This window comes from Plecotus auritus, assembly GCF_963455305.1.
Source record: "Plecotus auritus genome assembly, chromosome: 5".
Classification (NCBI taxonomy): domain Eukaryota; kingdom Metazoa; phylum Chordata; class Mammalia; order Chiroptera; family Vespertilionidae; genus Plecotus; species Plecotus auritus.
In genome coordinates, this window is record NC_137776.1 from 81,496,588 (window position 1) to 81,522,980 (window position 26,393).

A 26,393-nucleotide genomic window follows, 5' to 3' on the forward strand; every position below is an offset into this window, starting at 1 on the left:
TAATGGGACTTTCTTGGATTCAGGCAACAGAAAACAAAGTTCAAAGATGGCAAGGAAGTTTTAAAATTAAGGCGTAAGTTCTGAAAGCCAATAGAAACTAAGCCTCAATATTTGCATATAAACCCTGTCTCAAATCTTAGCAATACCATGCATATGCAGTGGAGACTCCAGTGTACAGTGAAAAGCAGGAGATTGAAAATAAGATTTCAGCTGCTATCACCACTGAGAAGAGAATGAAGTTTTAATCTAAATACTCTCGGACAACTACAGAATTTAGTCACTACATTTCACTCAAAATACTACTATAAAATTAATAAATTACTGGACATATACCCCCCCACAACAACAAAAACAGGAAAATGTAACCTATACTTAAAAGAATACAGTGGCCTTGGTGTTGCAACTAGCTTTACACTAGCTGTAATAAATACATTCAAGGACTAAAGGAAAATATTTCAAAACAAATTTAGAGATGAGAATCCTCAGAGAACTGGAAATTATAATGGAAACAAATAAAAATTCTACACCTAAAAAAGTACAGTATCTGAACTGGAAAATAAGTCATGTGGGCTTTAAAAGCAAATTGGAGATAGCAGAAGAAAGAGTAACTGAACTCAAAGATAAATCAAGAAATTTTACCTGAGGAAAAACAAAACTCTGAGGACAGCAGAACTTTAGAGGCCTATGAATCAGTAGTAAGAAGTCAAAGATAAGAATAATTTAAGTCACAGTAAGTGTAGAGACTGGGCCAAAAAAAGATTTGAAGCAATAATAGCCAAACTTCCCTAATTTGATGAAAAACAAAAAACGTGCACATTGAATATTAACAAAAAAACACAATTATGGACATCATAATTAGCTTAAATAGAAAGATAAAGGAAAAAAAATATTGAAAGCAGTCAGAGAGAAAACCGCCAAAATAGAATGAAAATATGAACACAAAGTAATTTCTCATCAGTAACTACACTAAAAGAAAATACAATTACATCTTTAAAGTACTGGGAAAAAATGTCAAGCCAGAATTCCTCAGCAAAACTGTCCTTCCAAAACATGGTTAAAGAATTTTCAGATAAACTGAATTTGTAGCCAGTCAAAAGTATGGCAATTCTTCAAAAAAATAAAATTATATGATCCAGGAATTCCACTTCTGGGTATATACCCAAAAGGATTTAAAGCAGGGGACTCAAAGAGGTATTTGTACAACCACATTCACAGCAGCATTATTCACAATAGCCCCAAAGTGTCCATCAACAGATGAATAAATGAATGAACAAAATGTAATGCAATGGAATATTATTCAGTCTTGAAAAGGAAGGAAATTCTGACACATTCTACAACATGGATGAACCTTGAAGACAAGCTAAATAAAACAAGCCAGGCACAAATGAACAAATACTGTACGATCCCACTTATATGAGATAACTAAAGTAGTCAAATTCATAGAAAAGAGAATAGAATAATGGTTACCAGGGGCTTGGCGGGGGGGGGGGGGGGGGGAGAAGAAAGTTATTATTTAATGAGTACAGAGTTTCAGTTTGGGTTGGTAAAAACTTCAACAATGTGAAAGTACTTAATGCCACTCAATTTTACATTTAAAAGTTGTTAAATTGGTAATTCTTATGTATATATATTTTACAGTAAGAAAAATTTTAAATCAATATAGATTACCACATTCAGAGAATAAAAAGGAAAACCCCAAATGATTATCTCAATAAATACAGAGTAAGATTTGAATAAATTAAACTCTCATTTATGATTAAAAATATCTTTCAGCAAACTAAGAAAAGAATTTCCTCATTCTTATAAAGGACACCTATGAAAAACCTACAGTTCTCATTGCTGAAGTACTGAAAATTTCATCTCCACTACTGCAAAGAAGGCAGGATGTCTACTCTCAACAGTTATTCAATATTTTACTGGTTAGTGCAATAACAATAAGAAATAAAAGGGCCCTAGCCAGTTTGGCTCAGTGGATAGAGTGTTGACCTGCAGACTAAAGGGTCGAGGATTAGATTCTGGTCAAGGACACATACTTGGGTTGCACGTTCCTCCCCGCTCGTGCAGGAGGCAACCAATTGATGCTTCTCTCACATCAATATTTCTCTCTGTCTTTCCTTCTCTCTCCCACTCTCCCTAAAAATCAATGGAAAAATATCCTCAGGTGAGGATTAACAAAAAAAAAAAAAGAAATAAAAGGTAAAAATACTGAAAAAAAAAAGTAAAACTGTTCCTACTTATGGGCAATATGATTATGAAAGTAGAAAATGCAAAAGATTTAACAAAATGAGTATGAATCTTTACATTTATCCAGCTACAAAGTCAACATATAAAATTTTATTTTATGTCTATGCACTAGCAACAAACTAGAAAATGAAATTAAAAAACAATTCCATGTACAAACACATCATATAACATAAAATACTTAGCAATAAATTAAACAAAAGATATGCAAGACTTCCACTAAAAACTATAAAACATTGCTGAGAAAATTTAAAGATGACTTAAATAGAGAAATGTGCATTTTCATGACTGGAAACTTCAAGATTGTCAAAATGTCAAAGAAATCTACAAATTTAACACAATCCCAATCATAGCCCCAGCATAATCATCCTATCTAATAAAAGAGTAATATGCAAATTGACCGTACCTCCGCTACACCCACAAGCCATGCCCACCAGCCAATCAGGAGCGAATATGCAAATAAACCCAACCAAGATGGCTACAGCCACAGAGAGCAAGAGGGAGGCTTGGGTTTCCCCAGCGATGGAGGAAGCCAAGCTTTCCGCCTGCCCTTGCTGGCCTAGGCCTCCACTCAAGGCTACAAAGTTTCAATGATAGAAGATACATAAATCCAAACAGAAATGGCGGCAGCCACGGTGCTGGAAAGAGCAGGAGGCTAGGGTTGCCCCCGGTGATGGAGGAAGCCAAGCTTTCCACACACCCTGGCCGGCCCAGGCCTCCACTTAAGGCTACAAAGTTTCAATTATAGAAGATACATAAATCCCCCAAAAAATGGCTGCCGCCATGGAGCAAGCAGAAGGCTTGGCTCCGCTCCAGGCTACAAAGTTTCAATTGTAGAAGATAAATAAACCCCAGATACCAGGGCCTCCGCTTGGGTCGCCAGGGGGCGTGGCCGGCCTGCAAACCACCACAGGCCTCTCGCCCAGGCCGCCCCATGCCCCAAGGGAACCCCCACCCTGATCCGGGACACCCTTCAGGGCAAACCAGCTGGCCCCCACCCATGCACCAGGCCTCTATCCTATCTAATAAAAGAGTAATATGCAGATTGACCATCACTCCAACACACAAGATGGCTGCCCCCATGTGGTCAAAGATCCTGCTCCCATGTGGACACAAGATGGCCACCACAAGATGGCCAGCAAGGGAGGGCAGTTGGGAGGGACCAGGCCTGCAAGGGAGGGCAGTTGTGAGTGATCAGGCCAGCAGGGGAGGGTAGTTGGGAGGGACCAGGCCTGCAAGGGAGAGCAGTTGGGGGCAACCAAGCCTGCAGGGAAAGGCAGTTGGGAGGGACCCAGGCCTGCAGGGGAGGGCAGTTAGGGGTGACCAGGCCTGCAGGGGAGGGCAGTTGGGGGGGACCAGGCCTGCAGGGGAGGGCAGTTAGGGGTGACCAGGCCTGAAGGGGAGGGCAGTTAGGGGTGACCAGGACTGCAGGGGAGGGCAGTTAGGGGTGACCAGGCCTGCAGGGGAGGGCAGTTAGGGGCAAACAGGCTGGCAGGGGAGCAGTTAGGCAACAATCAGGCTGGCAGGGGAGTGGTTAGGGGGTGATCAGGCTGGCAGGCAGAAGCGGTTAGGGGCAATCAGGAAGGCAGGCAGGCAGGCGAGCAGTTGGGAGCCAGCAGTCCTGGATTGTGATAGGGATGTCTGACTGCCCGTTTAGGCCCGATCCACCGGGATCAGGCCTAAACGGGCAGTCGGACATCCCTCGAGGGGTCCCAGATTGGAGAGTGTGCAGGCTGGGCTGAGGGACCCCCCCCCCCATGCACGAATTTCGTGCAGCGGGCCTCTAGTCCTTTTGATAAAAATTGACAAGCTTATTCTAAAATTCGTAATAGAAACAAAAGTACCTAGAATTGAAAAAATAATCTTGGGAAAACAACAAAAGCTACAGAATTTACACGAACAAACTTCAAGACTTACTATAAAGCTAGTTAATGTTCTCATCTAGGGGCAATTTGTCCTTTGGGGGACATTTGGCAATGACAAGATACATTTTTGTTTTCACCACTGGGAGGGTGCTACTGGCATTTAAAGGTAGAGGCAAGGAATACTACTAACTGTGATATAGTCCACAGTACATCCCCACAACAATATGGCCCAAAATTTCAGTGATGCCGAGGTTGGGAAACCCTAAGTTACAGTAGTCAAGATAACTTAGTAACATCAAGATAGTCAAATAAACTAATGAAACAGAATACAGATTCTAGAAGGTAACCCCCTCAGTTAACTGTCTGGCAAAAGCAACAAAGCAATTCAATGGACAAAGAAGTGTTTTTTCCCAGAAGATTCTACAATACATAGGATATCCATATGTAAAAAATTAATTCCCCACTTCACATCATATACAAATATTTGTTAAAAATAGATAACAGACCTAACTAAAAGCTAAAATGATAGCTTCTAGAAGAAAACATACAAATATCTTCACAACCTAGCAAAACTACTGAGTCAAGAATTAAAAGCAGAATATATAGAAGAACTAAAAGAATTTTCACAACTCAATAAAAACTCAACCCAACTTAAAACATGTACAAAAAAACTTGAACAAACATTTCACAAAGACATACATAGAATGGCTAATAAGCATATAAAAAAAAGTGGTTGCTACCAATATTCACCACAGAAATACAAATTAAAACCAGAATGAGGAATACAAATTAGTTCCACAAACTACATATCCATTTAGGATGACTAAAATTTATGAGACTGAAAACCAATTGTGTGAGAATGTGGAGCCACCTGAACTCTCATATATTTGCTGGTGGTCGGGGGGGGGGGGGAGGGTTTGAAATGGTACAAAAAGTTTCAGCAGTTTCCTATAGTTAAGCATAAAGCATACACTATCCTATGACCCTATAAATCCACTCCTAAATATTTACTCAAGAGAAATAAGAACATATGTCTACCAAAAGACCTCATACAAGAATGTTCTGCTTTATTCATAACTAGAGGCCCGGTGCACGAATTTGTGCATGGGTGGGGTCCCTCACCCTGGCCGGTGATCGGGGCCAGTCTCGCCTAGTCCCAATCAGGGCCAATTGGAGCCAGCTGGGGGAAGGAACCATGGGAGATTGGCCAGCCACAGGAGGTTGGCTGTGGGAGTGCACTGACCACCAGGAGGCAGCTCCTGCATTGAGCATCTGCTCCCTGGTGGTCACTGAGTGTCATAGCAACCAGTCGTTCGGTTGCTTAAGCTTTTACATATATAGACTAGAGGCCCGATGCACAAAAGTTGTGCAAGGGGCTCGGCCCTCGCAGCCTCACAGGCTCGGCCGGCCAAGCCCAGCCTTGGCCGGCCCTCAGCCCTCACAGCCCGGCTTCGTCCGGAAGGTTGTCCGGGCGGTCGTTCTGCTGTTTGGTCTAATTAGCATATTAGCTCTTTATTATATAGGATAGCCCATATATCTGCCAACAAGTGAAACAATTAGTGGTATATGCAATAATCTAGAATAATGTTAAAACTATTGTTTTAAAACAAAGACACAAAGAGTATATACTTTATGACAGCACATATATGATTTCTAGAGCAGGCAAAAGTAGTCTATAGTTAAAAAACAACAACAGTAGATGCCTGGGGGTCATGGGTGAGGAACATGGGAATTAACTCAAAAGGGTCACTAGGACCTTTCTGGGGTGACAGAACTATCCAATATCTTGAGTGAGGAATGTTATAGTTATGTAAACATCTGTAAAAATTAAACAGTTTTGTACATTACAATATATGTAAATTTTACCCCCAAAATATCATTAAAAAAAAAACTTAGTGGGGGATAGGGAGGTGATAAAGGTACTACTGAAACAAGAAATGGCAGATTATTCTTTATTGAAACTGGGTGATGGGCACGTGAGGGTTCATTAAATTATCGTATTATGTGTTTGAAATTTTTCAAAATGGTTTTGAAAAATAACTTTTCTTAATTCTGCCTCAATGAAGGAAGAGAATTGGTCATCACTGTCTTTTACATAAAGTAAAATCTCATAAAGGCATTCCCTAAACTTTCTTTTCTATGCTGAATACCTTTCCTTTATACTTTCTTTAATCCTATTATACAGCTGACCTTGAAATCTCTTCATGTTTGCCATATCTCATTTTATTTACTATAATCTATAGGAAGGAAAGAGTTGGAGAGTTACAATCCTTTAGTCCCTACTATATGTATGTCAGTATGCTACCTACTTTGAATACATTACCCAACTTATATACCCAAACTGAATTTTGTATCTAAAATTTGAGTCTTGTTTACTTATTACTTCTCTCTCTCATGTGAATTTATGTTTAGTGTCAACATGAATCTTGCTCACCATTTCTTCAGATGTGACACACAGCACATATGTGTAAATCATATAATTGAGGAATATCGGAGCTCACAAATACCCAGTTTAGCTCTCTTTTTGGTGGTACAAATAATTTTTCATTCCAGTTATACCTAGCTTGTTTTTGCCTTTAATCTTATTGACATCTGTATCAATTGTTGTATTTGTTTCACATGGAATAGAATGATCTGTGATTGAGAACTTCACATTTTCTTTATTTCAAAATGTAACCACAAAAGTATTTAAATCTAGTAAGTCAATTTACTCTATACATTTCAGCATATCTTTAAATGATGTGATTTCTATATGTAATGTTACTTTTCCTGCTCTTATTCATATAGCTAAAGAAAAATATCCTAATGCTTTCATTGTCTCAAATTCTGTTAACATCACCATTAAGGTGAAAAATAACCTAGCAAATATTGAGAACTGAGAGTTCCTTATAGAGGGATAAATCGCTTAATGATAGATTTATAATAAAAATGATCAATTTTACTTCAAAATAATTAATCTAACAAACAAAGCATCTATATAAGCTTAAATTAAACTGTTAGTTCCCTTTATCAAAATACAGAAAAATCTAGATTTATTCTCAGAGTACAGTTTTCAGTAAACATTTGGGCATAGTTTGAGTAAAACTGCCAGTATCTTAAGATTAGAATTAGAATTCCACCTCAATTTTGAATATTTTTTTCAGTCTTATCCTCAAAACATCTATGAAGTTAAAAAAAACAACAAACAACAAAAGGACATGGGGAAACAAGTGTTACTAGTGGTATTTGTAAAATACAAAAATTGAGTAAAATTACAGTCAGTTGGTTGTTAAGACCAAGAATTTTTCCTCATTAATTAAGCAAAATATTCTACCCAAGAGGTTGGTAACTGCAGTATTTCTCTAACCAACTAAAACTTAAAAAAAAAAAAAAAAAAAAAGAAAAGAAAAAAAAGATTTTCTAACATTCTAAGGGAGAAGGCGAGAAAGAAGTAAATATTAGGAGAAACAAAATCACTCACGAAGAATGACATTGTACATATAAAATTTTATTTAAAAAACAGTTCACAAAAGCCTTACATGTATTATTTGCCACATATTCAAATCCAAATTCTTCCAGATACCATTTTATGCTTATAGATTATACAAAGCTTAAAAAAACATTTAATTCAAATGTACCAAATGCAGCAAAGGGCTTAAAAATAGAAGTTTCAAAATAAATACTCATTTAGAGACACCAGCAAATAGATCTGACCTTTTCAAGTGGCTTTCCCAGAGAGTTTCCAATCAGTTTCCAGTCATTCAAGATTTCTTCAACTCTGGAAATAAACCTGGGAAGGAGCAAAAAAAACCTTTCTAAATATGTAACTGCATTATTTTTTACTATTGTTATACAATTCTCAGAAAAGCATTTTTTATATTTTAACATTTTTATCAGAGAAGTCTCATAAGTTTAATATTGTTAGTCTAATTTATCAGTGTGGAATAAAAGTGAAAATAATTTCCTTTAATTCAAGAATTCTTAGATTTTGAGTATACTGCTTATCCAACAAAGGCATTCTGCCTGCTATAAAATATAAATTAAGAATAAATGTCTATATAAAACGAATAAATTTGAGACAGAAGTAAAAACTGACAGACTAACATGATATATTAAAGATAATTATGAAATCATAATATTTTCCCTATTTTCAAAATAACTAATTTAGTAACTTTTCCTTTAAAGATTTAGGAATTCTCTGATATTCCTTCCCCCTTCCCCCAAAAGAAAACATTATTTGGGAACATTGTTCATTAAAATAAAACAAATTTTAAGGAACAGCTGGCAAGAAAATTCAAGTACATTTATCAGCTTTAAGGAATAACTGACAAATTTTATAATTATCCACATCTTTAAATCTAATGATCAAATAGACCTATTTAAAAAAAGAACAAATTTCACTAGCAATATTCTCAACATTAGCAAATGAAAACTATCAAATCTCAGCAGTAATGTTAAATACATAGTAAAAGACACTTTGTGAAGACTTGTTATTACTCTAAGAAGCTGACTTCTTATGTAAGTATGATGCAATATAACAACGACATTGCTCTACTAAAACACCTACATAGTATTGCTAGAGTATTAGAGTTAATTCTAGCAAAATACAAGGCATCAGGTTTTTTTCTTCAGTGATTTACATAATAATTTTTACATTTCTGTTGTAAGAGTAATGATAAATCACTTTTTACGATTCAACTGAACCTTCTAATTAATTCCTCTTTAAAATTCAAGGCAATAATACTGACTGGGCACACATATTGTCTTTTCCAAATACTTGATTAAGTCTCCTTAGATCCAGGTATTTCCAGTCTATAAAGCATACTTGTCTGTCTAATTCGTAAAAAAATATAAACTAGTTAACAGTAATAAAAATAATTCCATAAGGAAAAAAATTTAAAGACATTAATATATACTAATTCACTTTGGGGAAGGGGGATTCAGTCAAAAGGCAATTATCAGCTTTGAATATGAGTATGACAGAAATTAGTTAATGTGTTTTAAAAAAGAAAATGTAATAAAAAAGTATCCATATGTGAGTGAAAATTTGCGTGTTAACTGAAACCTATCTTAATGTCCAACTGCAGCTAACAGTTGTAAATTAATGGTATATCCATTCAATGGAATAATATGTACCCATTAGTAATTATGTTTTAAAGTCCATTTGAGGAAATAAATGTTCATATGTTAATGGAAACTATATAAATAAATATTAAATAGTTTGATACAAGTTTATAAAACACATAGATTAGAAGGAATTTTCTCAAAATAGTAATAGTAGCTATCTAATGGTGGTAAAATTACAGGTGCTTTTTCTTTTTAATTCTACTATCAGACTCTATCCTAATATTGATATTTGACTACAATAATTTAATAACTTTACCCTGAAAGCTCTCCAGATCTCAGGTAAAGGGTCATTTCCACTGGCTCCTCATTCTATATTAGGTCTAATGGCTATATGCTCTTACAAGACCAGGTTTATTCTCCTTCTCAGCTCTTATTTCAATTGTAATTAGACTCATTTCTATTATTCATTTTACTAGAGGCCCAGTGCATGAAATTCGTGCACAGGTGGGGGTGTCCCTCAGCCCAGCCTGCACTCTCTGCACTCTGGGACCTATTGAGGGATATCCGACTGCCCGTTTAGGCCCGATCCCAAATCGAGCAGTGGGACATCCCTCTCACAATCCAGGACTGCTGGCTCCCAACCGTTCACCTGCCTAGCTGCCTGATTGCCCCTAACCGCTTCTGCCTGACAGCCTGATCACCCCCTAACCACTCCCCTGACAGCCTGATCGACACCTAACTGCTCCCCTGCCGGCCTGATTGCCCCTAACTGCCCTCCCCTGCAGGCCTGGTCACCCCTAACTGCCCTCCCATGCCAGCCTGGTCACCCCCAACTGTCCTCCCCTGCAGGCCTGGTCTCCCCAAACTGCCCTCCCCTGCAGGCCTGGTTCCCCCCAACTGCCCTACCCTGCGGGCCTATGTCCCCCCAAACTGTCCTACCCTGAAGACCTGGTCCCCCCCAACTGCCCTCCCCTGCAGGCCTGGTCTCCCCCAACTGCCCTCCCATGCAGGCCTGGTTCCCCCCAACTGCTCTACCCTGAAGGCCTGGTCCCCCCCAACCACCCTCCCCTGCTGGCCTGGTCTCCCCCAACTACCCTCCTCTGCCAGCCCAGTACCCCCTAACTGCCCTCCCCTGCAGGCCTGGTCTCCCCCAACTGCCCTCCCCTGCAGACCTGGTCCCCCCCAACTGCCCTCCCTTACAGGCCTGGTCCTCCCCCCAACTGCCCTCCCGTGCTGGCCTGGTCCCCCCAAATTGCCCTCCCCTGCAGGCCTGGTCCCCCCAACTGCCCTCCCCTGCAGGCCTGGGTTCCCCCCCAACTGTTCTCCCTTGCAGGCCCGGTCCCTCCCAACTGCCCTCCCCTGCTGGCCTGGTCTCCCCCAACTGCCCTACTCTGCTGGCCTGGTCACCCCCAATTGCCCTCCTCTGCCGACCCGGTCACCCCTAACTGCCTTCTCCTGCTGGCCTGATAGCCCACAACTGCCCATCCCTGCAGGCCATCTTGTGGCAGCCATCTTATGTCCACATGGGGGCAGGATCTTTGACCACATGGGGGTGGCCATCTTGCATGTTGGAGTGATGGTCAATTTGCATATTACTCTTTTATTATATAGGATTCATATCTTTCTCTTTCACTAAACTATACATTCAGTAAGAGCAGGAATCATCTGTTCTTATTGACCACCACATCCCTAATGTCCTCGATTGTACCTGAAACATGGACACTCAATAAATATTTCTTCAACAGAAAAATGATAAAAAATAAAAAGAGAATGGTTTTCTAGTCAGCCCTCTCAATAAATTGTATGGGTCATACCATACCGACAATAACTTTTCATTCAAACATTATACTCTAAAAAGTTAAAGAGACTCCAAAGTCTTAACATCTTCCCATGAATCATAAAACACTATTTCACTGATGGCGTGGAGTGATTGGAGCCGGCGCCAGCAGCAGGTGTGAGCAGTGGGTGCAAGCAGGCAGCTGCTGCTTTGATCACTCCTCAGGAGCAGGGGGAGGTGGAGAAGCCCTCAGGGGCATTCGGGGCCAGCAGCCACAGCTCACACCCACTGACAGCACTGACCGATCGGGACCGGGACTGGGCGCCGGCAGCGGGTGCGAGCTGCGGCTCCAGCACCGGCAGCAGGTGCGAGTGCCAGGCGGGACCATGGCGCGCAGGAGCAAAGAATTTTCAGTAACCACCAGAGGCTCGCCCTAATGACAGCGACCAGTGCCCTGCCTTGGTCTGGCGCCCTTGCTCACCTGCTCCACCATCCCACAAAGGCCGACACCTGCCATGTTCCACGCTTTGCCGCCTGCTGCCGACACCAAGTTCCGCACACGCCCCCTCATGGTCAGCACACGTCATAGCACTGGTTGTTTGGTTGCTCTGCCATTTGGTCTATTTGCATATTAGGATTTTATATAGATAGATAAGGAACTAAAGGATTTTAATATTCTACTTCAGGATATTTTAAATATTTAGGTGGGAGAAAGTGATCCTTTTCCACTCAATACTCTGCTGTTTCCTTACTCACACCCACTGTCATCTTCCAAGATTCAGGTTACATTTTTCTAACTGCCTTCAAGACAAGAAGTTATTATTTCACATTCAACAGGTCTAAATCTGCACTCTTTGTGCTCTGCCACTTTATCTCCATTCTTTCAGGCAAGAAGCTGCAGTTGAGTTTGCTTCTTTCTACTCTCAAATTTCCTCATGTTCTATCTAAATCTTCTTTCGAAATGTCTTACTATCCTTTCCTCTATCCTTTCTCTCCAATCTCCAAATTACCAACCTAACTATGGATAAAGGTAAGTCACTGGCCTTAATTTTACTTCATCTTCTGAAACAACTCTCACATCACCTTTGCCGCTATAAAATCAAGCGTCTCTCACTCTTGTTCTTTAAGGGCTCATGCTCAGTGTGCTCTGCAGACCCACCAGCAACAGCAACATCCCCTAGGAAGGAACTTGTTAGAAATGCAGATATCGGGATCCACCTCAGACAGACATAATCAGAGACAAGCATTCTGAGCCACACTAAATTCACTGGTCTCTACTGAGCTTTGGAGGATGTCCATAACCTGGTCCTGTCTTCTTTATGAATCTTAGTTCTAAGGTAACCTTCACCCCAGTAAAGCATTTCTTCATGACGTTCCAAAGGTTCATTTTCACCATCTCTACTCGTGTCAGTACCTTCTCATGTCTAACCAATCACTTCCTACTCCCCAGGCCCAGCTCATTTTCTTTCTTTCCTATGAAAATATCTCCAACAATGCTAATCCATAACAATATCATCCTAACTTACACTTAAACTGCTGTTTTTAGTTAGTGTCAGTGGCTTACAATTTAACTATTTGCTCGCTTGTTTGGTAAAATATGGATCTAGGGTTTTGTTTTTCTTCTTTTCCATTAGCATAATTCTGGACACACGGTACCTGCTCAATAAAGCCTTGCCAGCGTGGTTATGTCTTACTGACTTTGCTCTTTTGGAAGATACCACAGGTCAAACTGCTATTACAGCTGAGCCCTTTTATGTTTTCCCATGTCACCTAATGACATGACATCCACAAGTTACCTCTCCCAACCAGAAAGCCTATAAAATGTTGCAGCAAGCTCGCTAAAACTCAAAACCCGGGAAACTGAAGGGTTTCTCTGACACCGAACACCAAGCCTCTTAATCTAAGCGCTCACTTCTCCACAAACTTGGCTTTTAACTAACTTCCGTGATACAACAGTTCCAGCTGTTCAATGGAGTTCGACAGGCACAGGGAGCCTGGGCACATTACCCACGGAGTCAAAGCGTCCCGAGGTCAGACGCAGACCCCTGGAAAGGTTACTCTAAAGGACGGGGTGAAGTGCTGGGAGGGTGGCCGGCGTCCTCCTCCCAAAAGGGTTCACTCATGTTACACGGAAGGAAAAAAAGCAGCTGCGAAGTTTATTGCTTATGTCAACGAGTTAAACATAAATGAAAATAGTGCGGAAGTGGTAGCCATGGAAATTGTGCGTGTGGGCAACAACCGAGGTCCGAGGAAAGTGGCGTGAGAATAAACAAAACTTGGTCTGAGAGCCGAGTCTCAGGGTTCAGCCGCCGGGGGCGGGCCCAGGCTTGTCAGACGCCAGACGCGGAAGAGGCGTTTGGCTGACCCGAGATGGAGGAGGCGGAGACCGGGGACCCCCGGGTCTCACTTTTCACAAAGCAGTGACGTCACGTGCGGTCAGGGCTGAGGAAGCGGCGGGGGGACGCCAGCCGAGGCCCAAGGTGTTGCTAACCAATGATACGACTCACTCACCTTTCCCATTCGGAGGCAGTGGTGAAGTCCGTGAGCTCAAATACCTCGGACTCGGGCTGCGGGGAGGGGAGGAAAGAAAAAAAGAGATTGAGCCTCCAGGCGCTGAGGCAGAGGAGTGAACTTGCAGGCAGGAATGGGCAGGGAGCGACCACCTCACCTCACTGTCGGCCGCCATCTTGAGGACCGCCGTGGCAGGCGCTGGGGCTGCTGGGAAGAGAACGGGAAGGCAAGGGGAGGAGGAAAAGAAAGGCCTAGAGCCCGCGGGGCGGGGCCTTGGTGCAGCCCCGTCCCCGGAGGCACCGCCCCCTGTAAGTCCTGCTGATAATAGTCTTCTCAGGCTGAAATAATTACATTAAAAATCGCTTTGAACTTGAAATTTTCCTATAATGAATTCAGGAAGGGACCAGAAGAAAAGAGGCAACACAAGGCCCTAGATTCCCAGGATAAGATTGTATTAAAAACCTAAAGCACTTTGAGTTTTCATTCATTCTCCCTTTGTTGATTGCAGGGCACTGAGAGGCGCTCTAATACCCACTCTCTCCCACCTACACCCCTCAGAGAACTTACACATTTTAGTTAAGTCAGGAAATAAAAATCATCGTGCTAGTTATCTTGTTTATGGTAAGAGCAATGTGCTGTTCAGTGAAAACTTCACTTTTTAAGCCATTGAGGAACAGAAGGTGTTCTGTCTAGCGGTTAATAATTACATCTCATACATACTGAAGTATTTAAAGATACAATGATACCATATCCAGGATTTGCTTGAAAATAATGGGAGGGGGTAGTAGGTAGGGCTAGGAATAAAACAAGATTAGCTATGAGTAGGTAATTGCTTAAGTTGGTGATGGGTACATGGATGTTTATACTCTTGTTAGGTCTGAATTTTTTCATAATTAAAAGTTTTTAAAAAATTAAATCTCATTTAGTGAGTTTGCAACCCATAAGAAGGAATTTGGGGGTAGAGAACTAAGAAATTCATCTCAGCAATACAAAATTCAATCTTAGGGCATACAAGAAAACTAACGTCAGAAGAATTTTGACAACAGGTAGTTATTGCCACTGCCAAACCTTGAACCCTGTCTCTTGATGTTCCTTCTAGTTTCTGTCCACCACACTGGTGGGAGGTTGTGTGCAGCAACCATTCCCAAGAGGTCTCAACTTGCACCTTCATTCATTTTCAGGGATTTATTCAACACCTACTACATACAGTACAAGCCAATCACTATGCTAGGCCCTGGGGATATGAAGATGTATTGTAGGAATGTGGAAAGTGGAAATTTGCTGCATGAACAGAAAGAAGAGGTGTTACATGTGTCAGCATCACTATTAGCAATGTGGAGGTCAATGGTAACCTTGACAAGAATTTTAGAGAAGAACTGAAGGATAAGATGGGGGCAGCCTGGTTGGGGTGGGGAAGGCTTCTAAGCAGAAGAAATAACACATCCAGAGGCTGAAAGGTAGACAACTCTGATCTGTATAACAGACCATAGAAGGACACCTTGAATGCAGCAGTGTTTGTGGTGAAGTTGGAGAAGTTGGTATGGGCCAGACCATCGAGCCTTTCAGACTAGGGTTGAAGCACAGTGGAAGTCACTAAAATGTTTTAAGCAAGAGAGCGATGTGATCCAACTTACATTTTGTAATAGCCTGGATGTTATATGAATAGATTGGAGGGTGGCACAAAAGAAGTAGGAACAGTAGCTAGTCACGAAAGCATCCAGTGAGAGATGCTTTGGAGACTTTGACTAGGGTGGTCAGTAGACTGGGTGAACTTATTTGATATTATTTTGAATATGTGATAGGTAGGACTTGATGATGAATTACATGCAGCGATAAGAGAAAGGAAGGAATTGAAGACAATTTTCTGGTTTCTGGTGTAAGCAACTGTGGGAGGCTAATGCCATGTCCTGAGATGAGAAAGATGGGAAGGAACAAGGAAACTAGTGTTTTAGTTGGCAAGTCTAACAGGCTTGTAAAACATTCCAAGGGAGTTGTCAAGGAGAAAACTGAGTATAATAATAGGACTCAGAGGCAAGACCTGGGGTGAAAATATAAATTTGGGAGTATTTTAAATCACAAGAATAGATGAGGTAATTTAAGAAGAGAATATAGAAAGAGAAGAAAAGGAGCCTCCCAACAAGGCCTAAAGAAATTTCATATTTAGGGATGGATAGGAAAAAAGTGTCTAGTGAAAGAGGAAATAGTGGCTAGAGAATTAGGAACATAAGGAAAGAGAGATGGCACATTTCAAGATGGTAAATATTGACTGCTGCTATAAAATTAAACAAGAGAGGAATATTGGGTAAAGAGTGATTGATTGTTGTTGTTTCTTGGGGTTTTTTGTTTGTCTTTAAGGCAAGTACAGAGAATAGTACAGTTGACTCTTGACCAGCATGGGTTTGAATTTCCCGGGACAACTTAAACTCAGATTTCTTTCAACAGAGTCAGTCCTCTGTATCTGGGGATTTTGCACAGCATTCAGCAGAAAGAAAACAGTATTTTTGTATTCCCAAACACAGATTCCCACCTGTGGATGCAAAATACTGTTTTCCATCCACAGTTGGTTAAATCTGTGGATATGAAAAGCCAACTGTAGAGTCAAAAGTTATCCTGGCCCTAGCTGGTTTGACTCAGTGGATAGAGCATCAGCTTGCAGACTGAAGGGTCCCAGGTTTGATTCAGGTCAAGGGCACATGCCTGGGTTGTGGGCTTGATCCCCAGTAGGGGGCATGTAGGAGCAGCCAATCAATGATCCTCATCATTGATGTTTCTACTCCCTCTCCTTTCCTCTCTGAAATCAATAAAAAAATATATTTTTAAAAAGTTATCCTGGATTTCTGACTGTGAAGGGGAATACCTAATCCCATGTTCTCCAAAGGTTAATTGTAAGTGTGTTTGTATGCTGATGATAATAATCTAAGAGAGAGAGATTGGTGATGAAGAGGAGATGGAGCTCTTGATAAGGTGAGAGGGGAGGAAATCCACAGAGCTGCTGGTCACAAACTCGAGACTTGCAATCTGAAGTCTTACTTCATGAGGGGCCACCCACAGAGATCTCCTTGTGAATAGCCTTCCTGGAGTTGTGCAGCAAGGTGGTGCCAGGAACTCAGAGCACATGTAGCAGGAGGGTGGGAGGGAATAAAGAATATGTGAGGAGGTTGGCTTTTTTTGAGAAGGAAAGAAAAAGATGGATACAAACATAAGCATCAGGAGATTTGTACATATAAAAGGAAAAGAGTAACTTGTTCATTTAACCTTTTAAGATTCTCACCAAGTGAAATAAATCTGTAGGTTTGAAGGTTAGATGAATCCAGGTTTAGCCATTTACTAACTGTATGACTTGGAGCAAGTTACTTAATTCCTGTAAACCTCAGTTTCTTCATTAGTAAAATGGGGCTTGTAATATTTCTTCATAGAATTATAGCAAAGATTAAGTTCCATGTAGTACATATGTAAAATGGTTAGCATATGTCCTAGGATATAGTAGGTGATGGATTATGGTCATAGCATTTATAATGAATGTACTACGAAAACCATAAAATGCTACTCACATGTAACGCATTACATTCCTCTCTTAGCCTTGAAGAAGTTTCTGCTCATATCAAAATCATAAACTAAAATATCACAAAGACTTGGCTGCAAGAATTTTAGAAACTGTACGAAACAGCCTTATCAGGTTGCTAGGTAAAGTTTTTTTCCAAGATATTTTTGGCTCCTTGTCTTCTCCCTGGAGAAACTTTTAAAATAAGTTATTTGTTAAAGTGAAGCATGAAGCCAGTTGCTAATGATGTAAAATACCCAGGGGAGACACACTTTTATTAGTTTTTCACTGGTTCATGAGGCAGAAAAGATTTTTGTTTCTTCGTATCAGGAGCTATTTTGCTACACGTACAAAGGCAAGGGCCTTTCCATGCAAATGTGTTTTCTCTCCAGCATAATTTTCAGTTACTTCAAGGTGTTACCAATAATGAGGATGGGGAGAATTTTGAGGCATAGGCAATTTAAGAGATTAGAAACCTGGAAAAACCACCCTTGGTTTAGTCCTCAGAGGAATGTGGGGACATAGCGGATTAATTAGATTTTCGTGAGAGAGTAAACATTGTGGGAAGTGCAACAACAATGAGACGACACTGTGCTCATCAACCTTGATGGCCTGGAGCAGGGAGAATCAGGAATTTTCTATGATGCTGCCAAGAGAACTGCATCAGAAGGTACAGCTGGAAGAGGAAGACATGCTATGGGAACAAGAAACTCCTTAGAGAGAAATTCTCTAACTCAAAATGATCAGACAGCATTTATTCATTCATTCAGTAATATTTATTCAGTATCTACTGTCATGACAGTGTGGTCAATTCTGTGGAGGGATTCAAAGAATAATCTTGGCCCTCAAAAAGTGCTCAGTCTGAGATAAGACGTAAAGAACTATAATGGGGTTTAGAAAGGGATGCATCCTGGTTATCCAACTTCTCAAAACGCTTTGTGAAATCAGTGGTAGGAAAGTATTCAAGTGACCTTTTAGAACACACACACTTACCTTCTAAATAAGTAGTTCATTATTTCTTGAACTAGAAAGAGGTATAGTCAACAAGTCAAGGAATCTCCAGAAATTTTCAAGAGAAGTAATGTAGCTTTCATACACTCTTCATTCAGTCAGTCAGTCATTTTTTCATTCAATAAACTTTTGTTAAAACCAGCTGCTACATGCCTGGCACTGTTCTAGAAACTGGGAAATAAAAACATAAAAACAAAGTGTAGTCCAACCAGCGTGGCTCAGTGGTTGAGCGTAGACCTATGAACCAGGAGGTCACGATTTGATTCTGGTCAAGGCATATGCCCCGGTTGCAGTGTGGGGCATGCAGGAGACAGCCAATCGATGATTCTCTCTCATCATTGATGTTTTTCTCTCTCCCTCTTCCTTCCTCTCTGAAATCAATACAAAATATATTTTAAAAAATAAAAACAAAGTGCTTGCCCTCAAGAAGTTTCAAGTATCAGGTAATTGAAAAGTCCTCCTAGATAATAATGTCAAGAGCATCTAGTTCCAATTTTTAAGTTTGTAACTTATTGTCTGGTAGATTCAGAAAGGACAAATACTTGCTGGCAGGCTGATTTAGTTTGCTCAAGTTTATGTGTTTCTATATTTTTAGTATTTTAATGGTTCTCGAGCTCTGAATCTAGGAAACAAAAGAATTAATTGAAGAGTCATCAAATTTGTGTACAAGTTTACAGAATAAGCATGTTCTTCTAGCCTATTTGTGTGTATGTACAATTGATCACTATATTTTATCTAAGCATATTCTTATTTAATGGCCAATCTTTCCTTGTTAGGGAGAGTGAACTATTTCAGCCACAGATGATTAATAAATGCATAATCTTAAACCTAATCCTGGCCTTATTTTGTATTGTACTATTCTAAGTCCCACCAACTACTTTTACATGAATAATAGTTCCAAATGCTTGCTGATCTGCTTCTCAGATCTCTTTTAACATTTATGTCTAACTTCTAATTAGATTAGAAGGACAGAATTCTCTCTCAACTGCTTCTACTATATTGCTGCAGTTCATCTTCTATCTTCCAGTCATCTCTGTTCTTCCATTTGCCCATTTATGTACAGCAATACACTGCCTGGAGGGAGATACTTAAAACACTATCACCAGAGATAGAGCCTGTGGATCGTATTTTAAATGTTCAAGTACTATATAAGTAATAGAAATTTCTTCTCCTCACAAAAGGTTCAAATCGTATGCATAAAATAAATGGCCTCCTTGACTGTCTTTTCAATTCCCGTACCCCTAAGATAAAATTGCTAATATCAGTTAAATGTGAATCCTTTCAGACCCTTTCCTATGCTTTTACATTATATATATATATATATATATATATATATATATATATATATATATATAGTTTGTACTCATTTTTAAAAATTTCATATATTTTTATTGATTTCAGAGAGGGAGAGGGAGAGATAGAAACATCAATGATGAGAGAGAATCATTGCATTGATCAGCTGCCTCCTGCATACCCCACACTGGGGATTGAGCCTGCAACCCAGGCATGTGCCCTGACCAGGAATTGAACCTTGACCTCATGGTTCATAGGTTGATGCTCAACCACTGAGCCACACTGGTGGGCTAGATATGCTACTTTTTATTTAATTGTCTCCTATGGGTTGACATCTAGATACTTTACTATTTAAAGCTATTAATAACATTCTTAGATGGGTGATAAGTATATAGAGGTTCATTACTTTATACTGTTTACTTCTCATGTTTGAAATTCTTCATGATAAAAGTTTTCTTAAGAAAACCACTAGGGTAAAAATTTATTATATCAGCATTTTTGTGAGAATTACTATAAGGTGAATACTGGAAAATGGAAATACTGGGTTGAATAGTATGTGCATTTTAAAATGTACTGTAATAAATAGCACCACACTGCAATGTTCACAAACAGGATTACTATTTACACATCCACTAATCTATAATAATAAAAGCGTCATATGCTAATTAGACTGGACATCCTTCCAGATAACCTTCTGGACAAAGCTGGGGCTGCGAGGGAAGCCTGGGTCCCGAGTGCCAGAGGAAAGCCAGTGCTGGCAAACGGGGGAAGGAAGGCCTACTCTTGCATGAATTCCGTGCATCGGGCCTCTAGTACTATATAAAGGTAGCCACTTCCCCACAAATTTAATATTATCAAGCTTTTACATTTTTGCCAATATGCTGAACAAATAATGATTTAATTTGCATTTCCCTGATATTTGGTGAAGTTAGACAATTTTATGTGTATTTGTCGGCCACTCATATTTCTCTCCTATAAAGAGTGTTTTCAAATGTTTCACTTGTTTTTCTGTGAGGTTGCAAGATTCTGTTGTTTTTATAAAATCTCTCCAAAAGAGCTGACGTCAACCATGTTTGCGTGCCAAGGCTTTAAGGATTGTCACTTTTGGCTCTATTCATAGCATTGGCAATGTTCCTGCTCACATTCTCTTTGGGGTTGCAGAGCACCTATTTAATGAAACTGGTAGCCCCTGCCCCTTTCAGAGTCACAGAAATCCTTGCCTCTCTCTAGGCTACTAAGCCTCTTGGACCGCAATGATCTTTGTCTCTTCTCTCAGTCCACTAAAATGCCCAATTTATCATCCTTCCTTTCCTTCATCGCCCCTCTCCCTCCTTTACCTTCTAAGTGGAAAAGATTGGGAGCAATCTTTTTCTTGAAGATTTACCCTAGAGGTTTTTTTAAGTTCCTAGGAAGACTGTGTTCCTTAAAAGCAACCGGTCCTTTCATGATCTTTCTGGAAAAGCCTCCACCTTTTCCCTCAACTGGGCTGCAAGAGACAAACAGGTTGAGCTTAGCATGCAGGGGAGGCAGCTCACATTTCAACCACTGCTGCCTCAGCAGAAAAGCTTTTTTTTTTAGGATGTTAAAATCCTTTAATCCTGCCCTGCTCAAGACATTCGGGCTGCCCAGGCATTCCAAAATTATTCTTAGTGTATTCTGACAGCTAACATTGGATTTAAAACTTTAATTGTTGTTCCTTTCAAGCTCCTCTGTGGCATCTCATTTGCTACTATTGTTTTCTTTAACTATTTCTCCTCCTCTCTACCCAGCCAGTGTGTAGTGAAAACATAGCTCCACTGAAAACCTGAGCTTTTCCTAGAGTAAGCAAAAATGCCACTGCATAAAATTCTCCACTGTTTTTGAGCTTTCCGGGGCATATATTCAGTTCTAGAAACATTCACTGAGAACCTTCTATATGTAAAATACATAAACAGCATCAGGGAAACAAAGATAATTAAAATGCATCCCTTGTCCTCCAGAAATTAGAACCTAATGGAGAGATAAAATAACTCTACAATGAGCCTGATTCTGTTAAATGTCATAATAGAAGTATTATGGGAATAGAGGGTATGAGGGGAATATATTCCACCAGAGAGCACAGTGAAGCCTGGGGTACTGACGCCCTCAGGAGCGGCTGAATAAGGGCAAGCTTTTGAGCGTGGTGACCACCAGAGGGAGGACTTGATCACTGTTATTTCTCATTTCTTAGTTTTTCTTGCGTACTAGTACACAAAATTGTTTTTCTTACTTACTGTTGTGGAATTCATATTTAACTAAGAACAGAGTGAGAGGGAGATGGAAACGTTAGAATTTGGGTTCTGGAGCATCTTTAGTCATAATCTGTGAAAATGCTATCCCAAATCAGTTTCTTTGGGCCAAATGAGTAATGGAAACCACAGGCAAGCAGTCATATTTCAAGGCCTTTTATTTCACTATGCCTTGGTTTCCACAAAATGTTCTCATAAGAATGTCCTTCAAACAAGAGCATTCGTGCAGCCATTTATCTAATTGTTTTTTGCCTTTAAAGCTTTCCCTTATTGGTAGGTACTTATGGCAAACCAAGTACCAATTGCTTTTATATTCACCTCTGACTTCCACTGTTGCATCCTACAGTCTTTTCTCTAAAGAACCATTGATATGTCCTTTTAAAAAAAAAATCAACCCTGCTACTCCCTTGAGTAAAATGCTCTAATGGTTTCATATTGCACTTGGAATAAAATCTAACTTCTTACCATGCCTATGAGCATGCCTTCAAGATCTGGCCCCTGCATGCTTCTCCATCCTTAATTCTAACACCTTCCCCAAGCTCCTTTCTTCTGTAACTTAAACATGTTATGTTTATACTAGAGGCCCAGTGCATGAAATTCGTGCAGGGGGGGAGGGTGTCCCTCAGCCTGGCCTGCACCCTCTCCAATCCAGGACATTCCTCTCGCAATCCGGGACTGCTGGCTCCTAACCACTCGCCTGCCTGACTGCCTGATGCCCTAACTGCTCCCCTACCTGCCTGATTGCCCCTAACCACCTCTGCCTGTGGCCTGATTGCCCCTAACTGCCTCTGCCTGCCGGCCTGATCACCCCCTAACTGCTCTCCCTGCCGGCCTGATCTCCACTAACTGCCTCTGCCTCAGCTCCTGCCACCATGGCTTTGTCCAGAAGGACGCCCGAAAGATGTCTGGTCTAATTAGCATATTACTCTTTTATTAGTATAGATAGACCTGAAGATATATATACCAGCTGTCCCTACTGCCCAGAACTCTCTGCCTCCAACTGGCTACTTCTTTTCATTCAAGTAATAGGTCAAATGTTACCTATGAGGAAGATCTTATGAGAGCATACAACCTAATACAGTTCCCTCTTACCCTCAACTGTCGGTCTCTATCACTTCAATTTTCTCCATAGCCTTTATAACCATTTGATATTACTTTGATTATTTAGTTGTTATCTATCTATCTTGTTTATCTGATATTTTTTCCAGTGCTTAGAATAATGCTTTGCACAAAATAAAGATTTTCAAGATATGACGTTGAATGAATGCAGGGCGAACCACCTTTTTCCCTTCAGGTACACTTTTGTGTAATCTAACCTTATATCCATACATAGATGACCTAAAATATTTGGAACTCATATGACACACTTACAAGAAACCCAGAGATCAAAAAAGAAATCATCAGAGAAATTTGAAAATATTTTTAAGTAAATTACAATAAAAATATTGCTTCTGCTGGAGTGGCTCAGTTGGTTGGAGCATCATCCTGTGCAGCCAAGGGTTGTCAGTTCTGTTCCTCGTCAGGGAACATGCCTGGGTTGCAGAATTATCCCCAGTCAGGGCTTGTGTGGAGAGTGGTCAATCGATGTTTCTCTCTCTTTCTCTTCCTTCTTCTCTCTAAGCATGTCCTCAGGTGAGGATTAAAAAATACACACAACATATCAAAATTTGTGGTATACAGCAAAAGAGGCACCTAGAGGGAAATATATAACCTTATATTAGAAAAGAAAAAAGGGCCCAAACTATTGACCTTTAAAGGTGACCTAATGTCATCCATATATATAGATGGCCCTTGATTTTTTTTATCTCCCACCCAAAGAGCACCCCGTGAACCACAGACTTCTATATCCAGCTGCCCTTTTAGAAGACTAACAAGCATCTCAAATGTATGTCCAAAACATAACTCTTGCTTTTTTTGCCCCAAAATGTTCCTTTCCTACTATCTGCATCTCAATAAATGACACCTTCATCTTTACATTTGCTTAGGTCCCAAATTTAAATCTTCCTTGATCCTTTCCTATCTCTCACCTTCTAATTTCAATTTTCTCAGCATATTCTCTTAATTCTATATCTAAAATATGTTTCAAATTGTGCAATTTAGAATTGGAACTGACACAACCACTTACAAAGCAAACTGTTCCCTGACTCAGAAAACAGATAAATTATAGCAGACCATGATGTGCAAACCAAGTGGTGTAAGCTTAATTTATAGCCATATGTTCCAAAACAAGTGTACAGTTGTAGTAGTTTTACACAGATTCACATATTCTAAGGATAAAGCCATTGACTGTTCTAGCAAGCCACCTAGTTTGCAAATTCCCTGCCTAAACCACCCTATGCCTACTGTATCTCCTGTGGAATTTATGATTGTTATGACTTTTGATAATTAACTCCTTTATCACTATGAAACATTTCTCTTTATCTGTGGTAAAACTCTTTGTCTTAAAGTCTATTTTATCTGAGAGTAATGTAGTCACTCTGACTTTTAAAAATAGATTATTGTATGGTATATCTTTGCCATCTGTTAACTTACAACCTATCTATGTCTTTATATTTATTTATTGAATTTGTTGGGGACATTAGTTTACAAAGCCATACAGTTTTCAAGTGTACAACTTAATAAAACATCATCTGCACGCTGCATTGGGTGCCCATTGCTCAAGCAAAGTCTCTTTCTGTCCCAATTTTCTCCACCTTTGCCCACCTCCACTCAACCCACTGCCCTTTCCCTCTGGCTATCACCACACTGTTGTCTGTCTATGTGTTATGTATACCTGGTATATGTTTTTTGGTTAATCCCTTCACCTTCTTTCATCCAGTCTGACCTTTCCCCTCCTCTCTGACAGCTGTCAGTCTGTTGCATGTATCCATTCCTCTGTTTCTATTGTTTTTCAGTTTATTTTGTTCATTAAATTACACATATAAGTGAGATTATAAGGTATTAGTCTTCCTTTGACTGGCTGATTTCACTTAGCATAATAATTTCCAGTTCCATCCAGGCTATTGCAAAAGCCTTTTTTATTCCATTGTGTAAATATACCACAGCTTTTTTATTCACTCGTCTACTAATGGGTACTTGGGCTGTTGCCAGATCTTAGCCACTGTAAATAACGCTGCAATGAACATAGGGGTACATACATTCTTTCAAATGAGCATTTCTGGATTCATAGGATATAATCCCAGAATTGGTATCATTGGGTCAAAAGGCAGTGCCATTTTTACTTTTTTGAGAAAACTCCATATTGTTTTCTACAGTAGCTGTACCAGTTACATTCTCACCAATAGTGCATGAGGGTTCCCTTTTCTCCACATCCTCACCATCACTTGTTGTTTGTTGATTTACTGATGATAGGCATTCTGGCAGGTGTGAGATGATATCTCATTGTAGTTTTAATTTGCATCTTTCTGATGATTAGTGACGTTGAGCATTTTTTCATATGTCTCTTGCCATCTGTATGTCCTCTTTGGAGAACTGTCTATTCGGGTCCTTTGCCCATTTCTTAATTGGATTGTTTGTCTTCCTGCTGTTGAGTTTTATAAGCTCTTTTTAACTCCTTATCAGATGTATTATTGGCAAATATGTTCTATACAGTGGGTTTCCTTTTCATTTTGTTGATGGTTTATTTTGCTGTGCAAAAGCTTTTAGTTTGATGTAGTCCCATTTTTACTTTTTCCTTTCTTTCTTTTGACCTAGGAGATATGTTGGCAAAAATATTGCCAAAAAAGATGTCTGAGATTTTACTGCCTATATTTTCTTCTTGGATTTTTATAGTTTTGTGACTTACATTTAAGTCTTTTATCCATTTTGAGTTTATTCTTGTGATTTAAAGCATGTCTTTTATATACAGTAGATATTTTGTCTTCTTTTTTAAAAAAATTTTAAAATATATTTTTATCGATTTCAGAGAGGAAGGGAGAAGGAGAGAGCGAGAAACATCAATGATGAGAAAGAACCATTGCTCGGCTGCCTCCTGCACACCCTCTACTGGGGATCAAGCCCACAACCCAGGCATGTGCCCTTGACTGGAATCAAACCTGGGACCCTTCAATCCGCAGGCCAACGCTCTATCCACTGAGCCAAACCAGCCAGGGCTGTCTTCTTTTTAAATCCATTCTAACAACTTATACCTTTTAGCTATAGTTAATGTAATTACTTATATGATTGAATATACAGTATGTCTACCATCTTGTACTGCCACGTTATTTTGTTCCTTTTTACCTCTTTATCTTTTGGATTAAAAAATTAAAACGATCTCTTGGCTTTTTAGTTATACACCTGCATTATTAGAGGTTTACTAATTAGAGGTTTTTTAGTAGTAACTCCAGGAATGAAAATATTCATCCTTAATTTTTTACAGTTTACTTATGGCTAATATGCTGTATCACTTTTCATTAAATATTAGAGCCTTCCAACTTACATGTTCATTTACCTTGCCAGTTTCTTTTTTTATTTTACTGAGGTGTAATTGACACATAACCCCTTTAAAAAATCTTTACTCATATATTTACTGTTTCTGGTGCTCTTCACTCCTTCCTACATGTCCAATTTTCTATCTGGCATCATTTTGCTTCACACTGAAGAACGTCCTTTAGCACATTTTGTAGTGCCAGTCTGATGGTGACAAATCCTTTCTGTTTCTATTTATGTAAATATGTCTTCCATTTAATGTCCTTTAATTTAAAAACTTTATTTTTTGAGCAGGTTTAGGTTTAAGGAAAAATTGATTGAAAAATGCAGAGTTCCCACAGATGTCCCATCCCACCCAACACATACACACAGTTTCCCCTATTATTTACACTTGTATTGGTGCAGTGCATTTATTACAACTGGTGAACCAATAT

At 39.7% G+C, this 26,393-nt stretch overlaps 1 protein-coding gene across 5 annotated transcripts in view; it reads right to left on the minus strand.

Moving 5' to 3' along the window:
* The window catches only part of RAB3GAP1 (RAB3 GTPase activating protein catalytic subunit 1), a 115,359-nt gene extending 101,705 nt beyond the window's left edge, over window positions 1–13,654 (minus strand). For all 5 annotated transcript variants that reach the window (XM_080670640.1, XM_080670639.1, XM_080670638.1 and 2 more), the window contains exons 1-3: window positions 13,598–13,654; window positions 13,441–13,496; window positions 7,800–7,875 (exon numbers count right to left, since the gene is read on the minus strand). In XM_080670640.1, the coding sequence (XP_080526766.1) occupies window positions 7,800–7,875; window positions 13,441–13,496; window positions 13,598–13,615 (150 nt within the window). In that variant the 5' untranslated portion in view covers window positions 13,616–13,654. The remainder of the gene's footprint in view (window positions 1–7,799; window positions 7,876–13,440; window positions 13,497–13,597) is intronic.
* Between the last annotated feature and the right edge of the window lie 12,739 nt (window positions 13,655–26,393).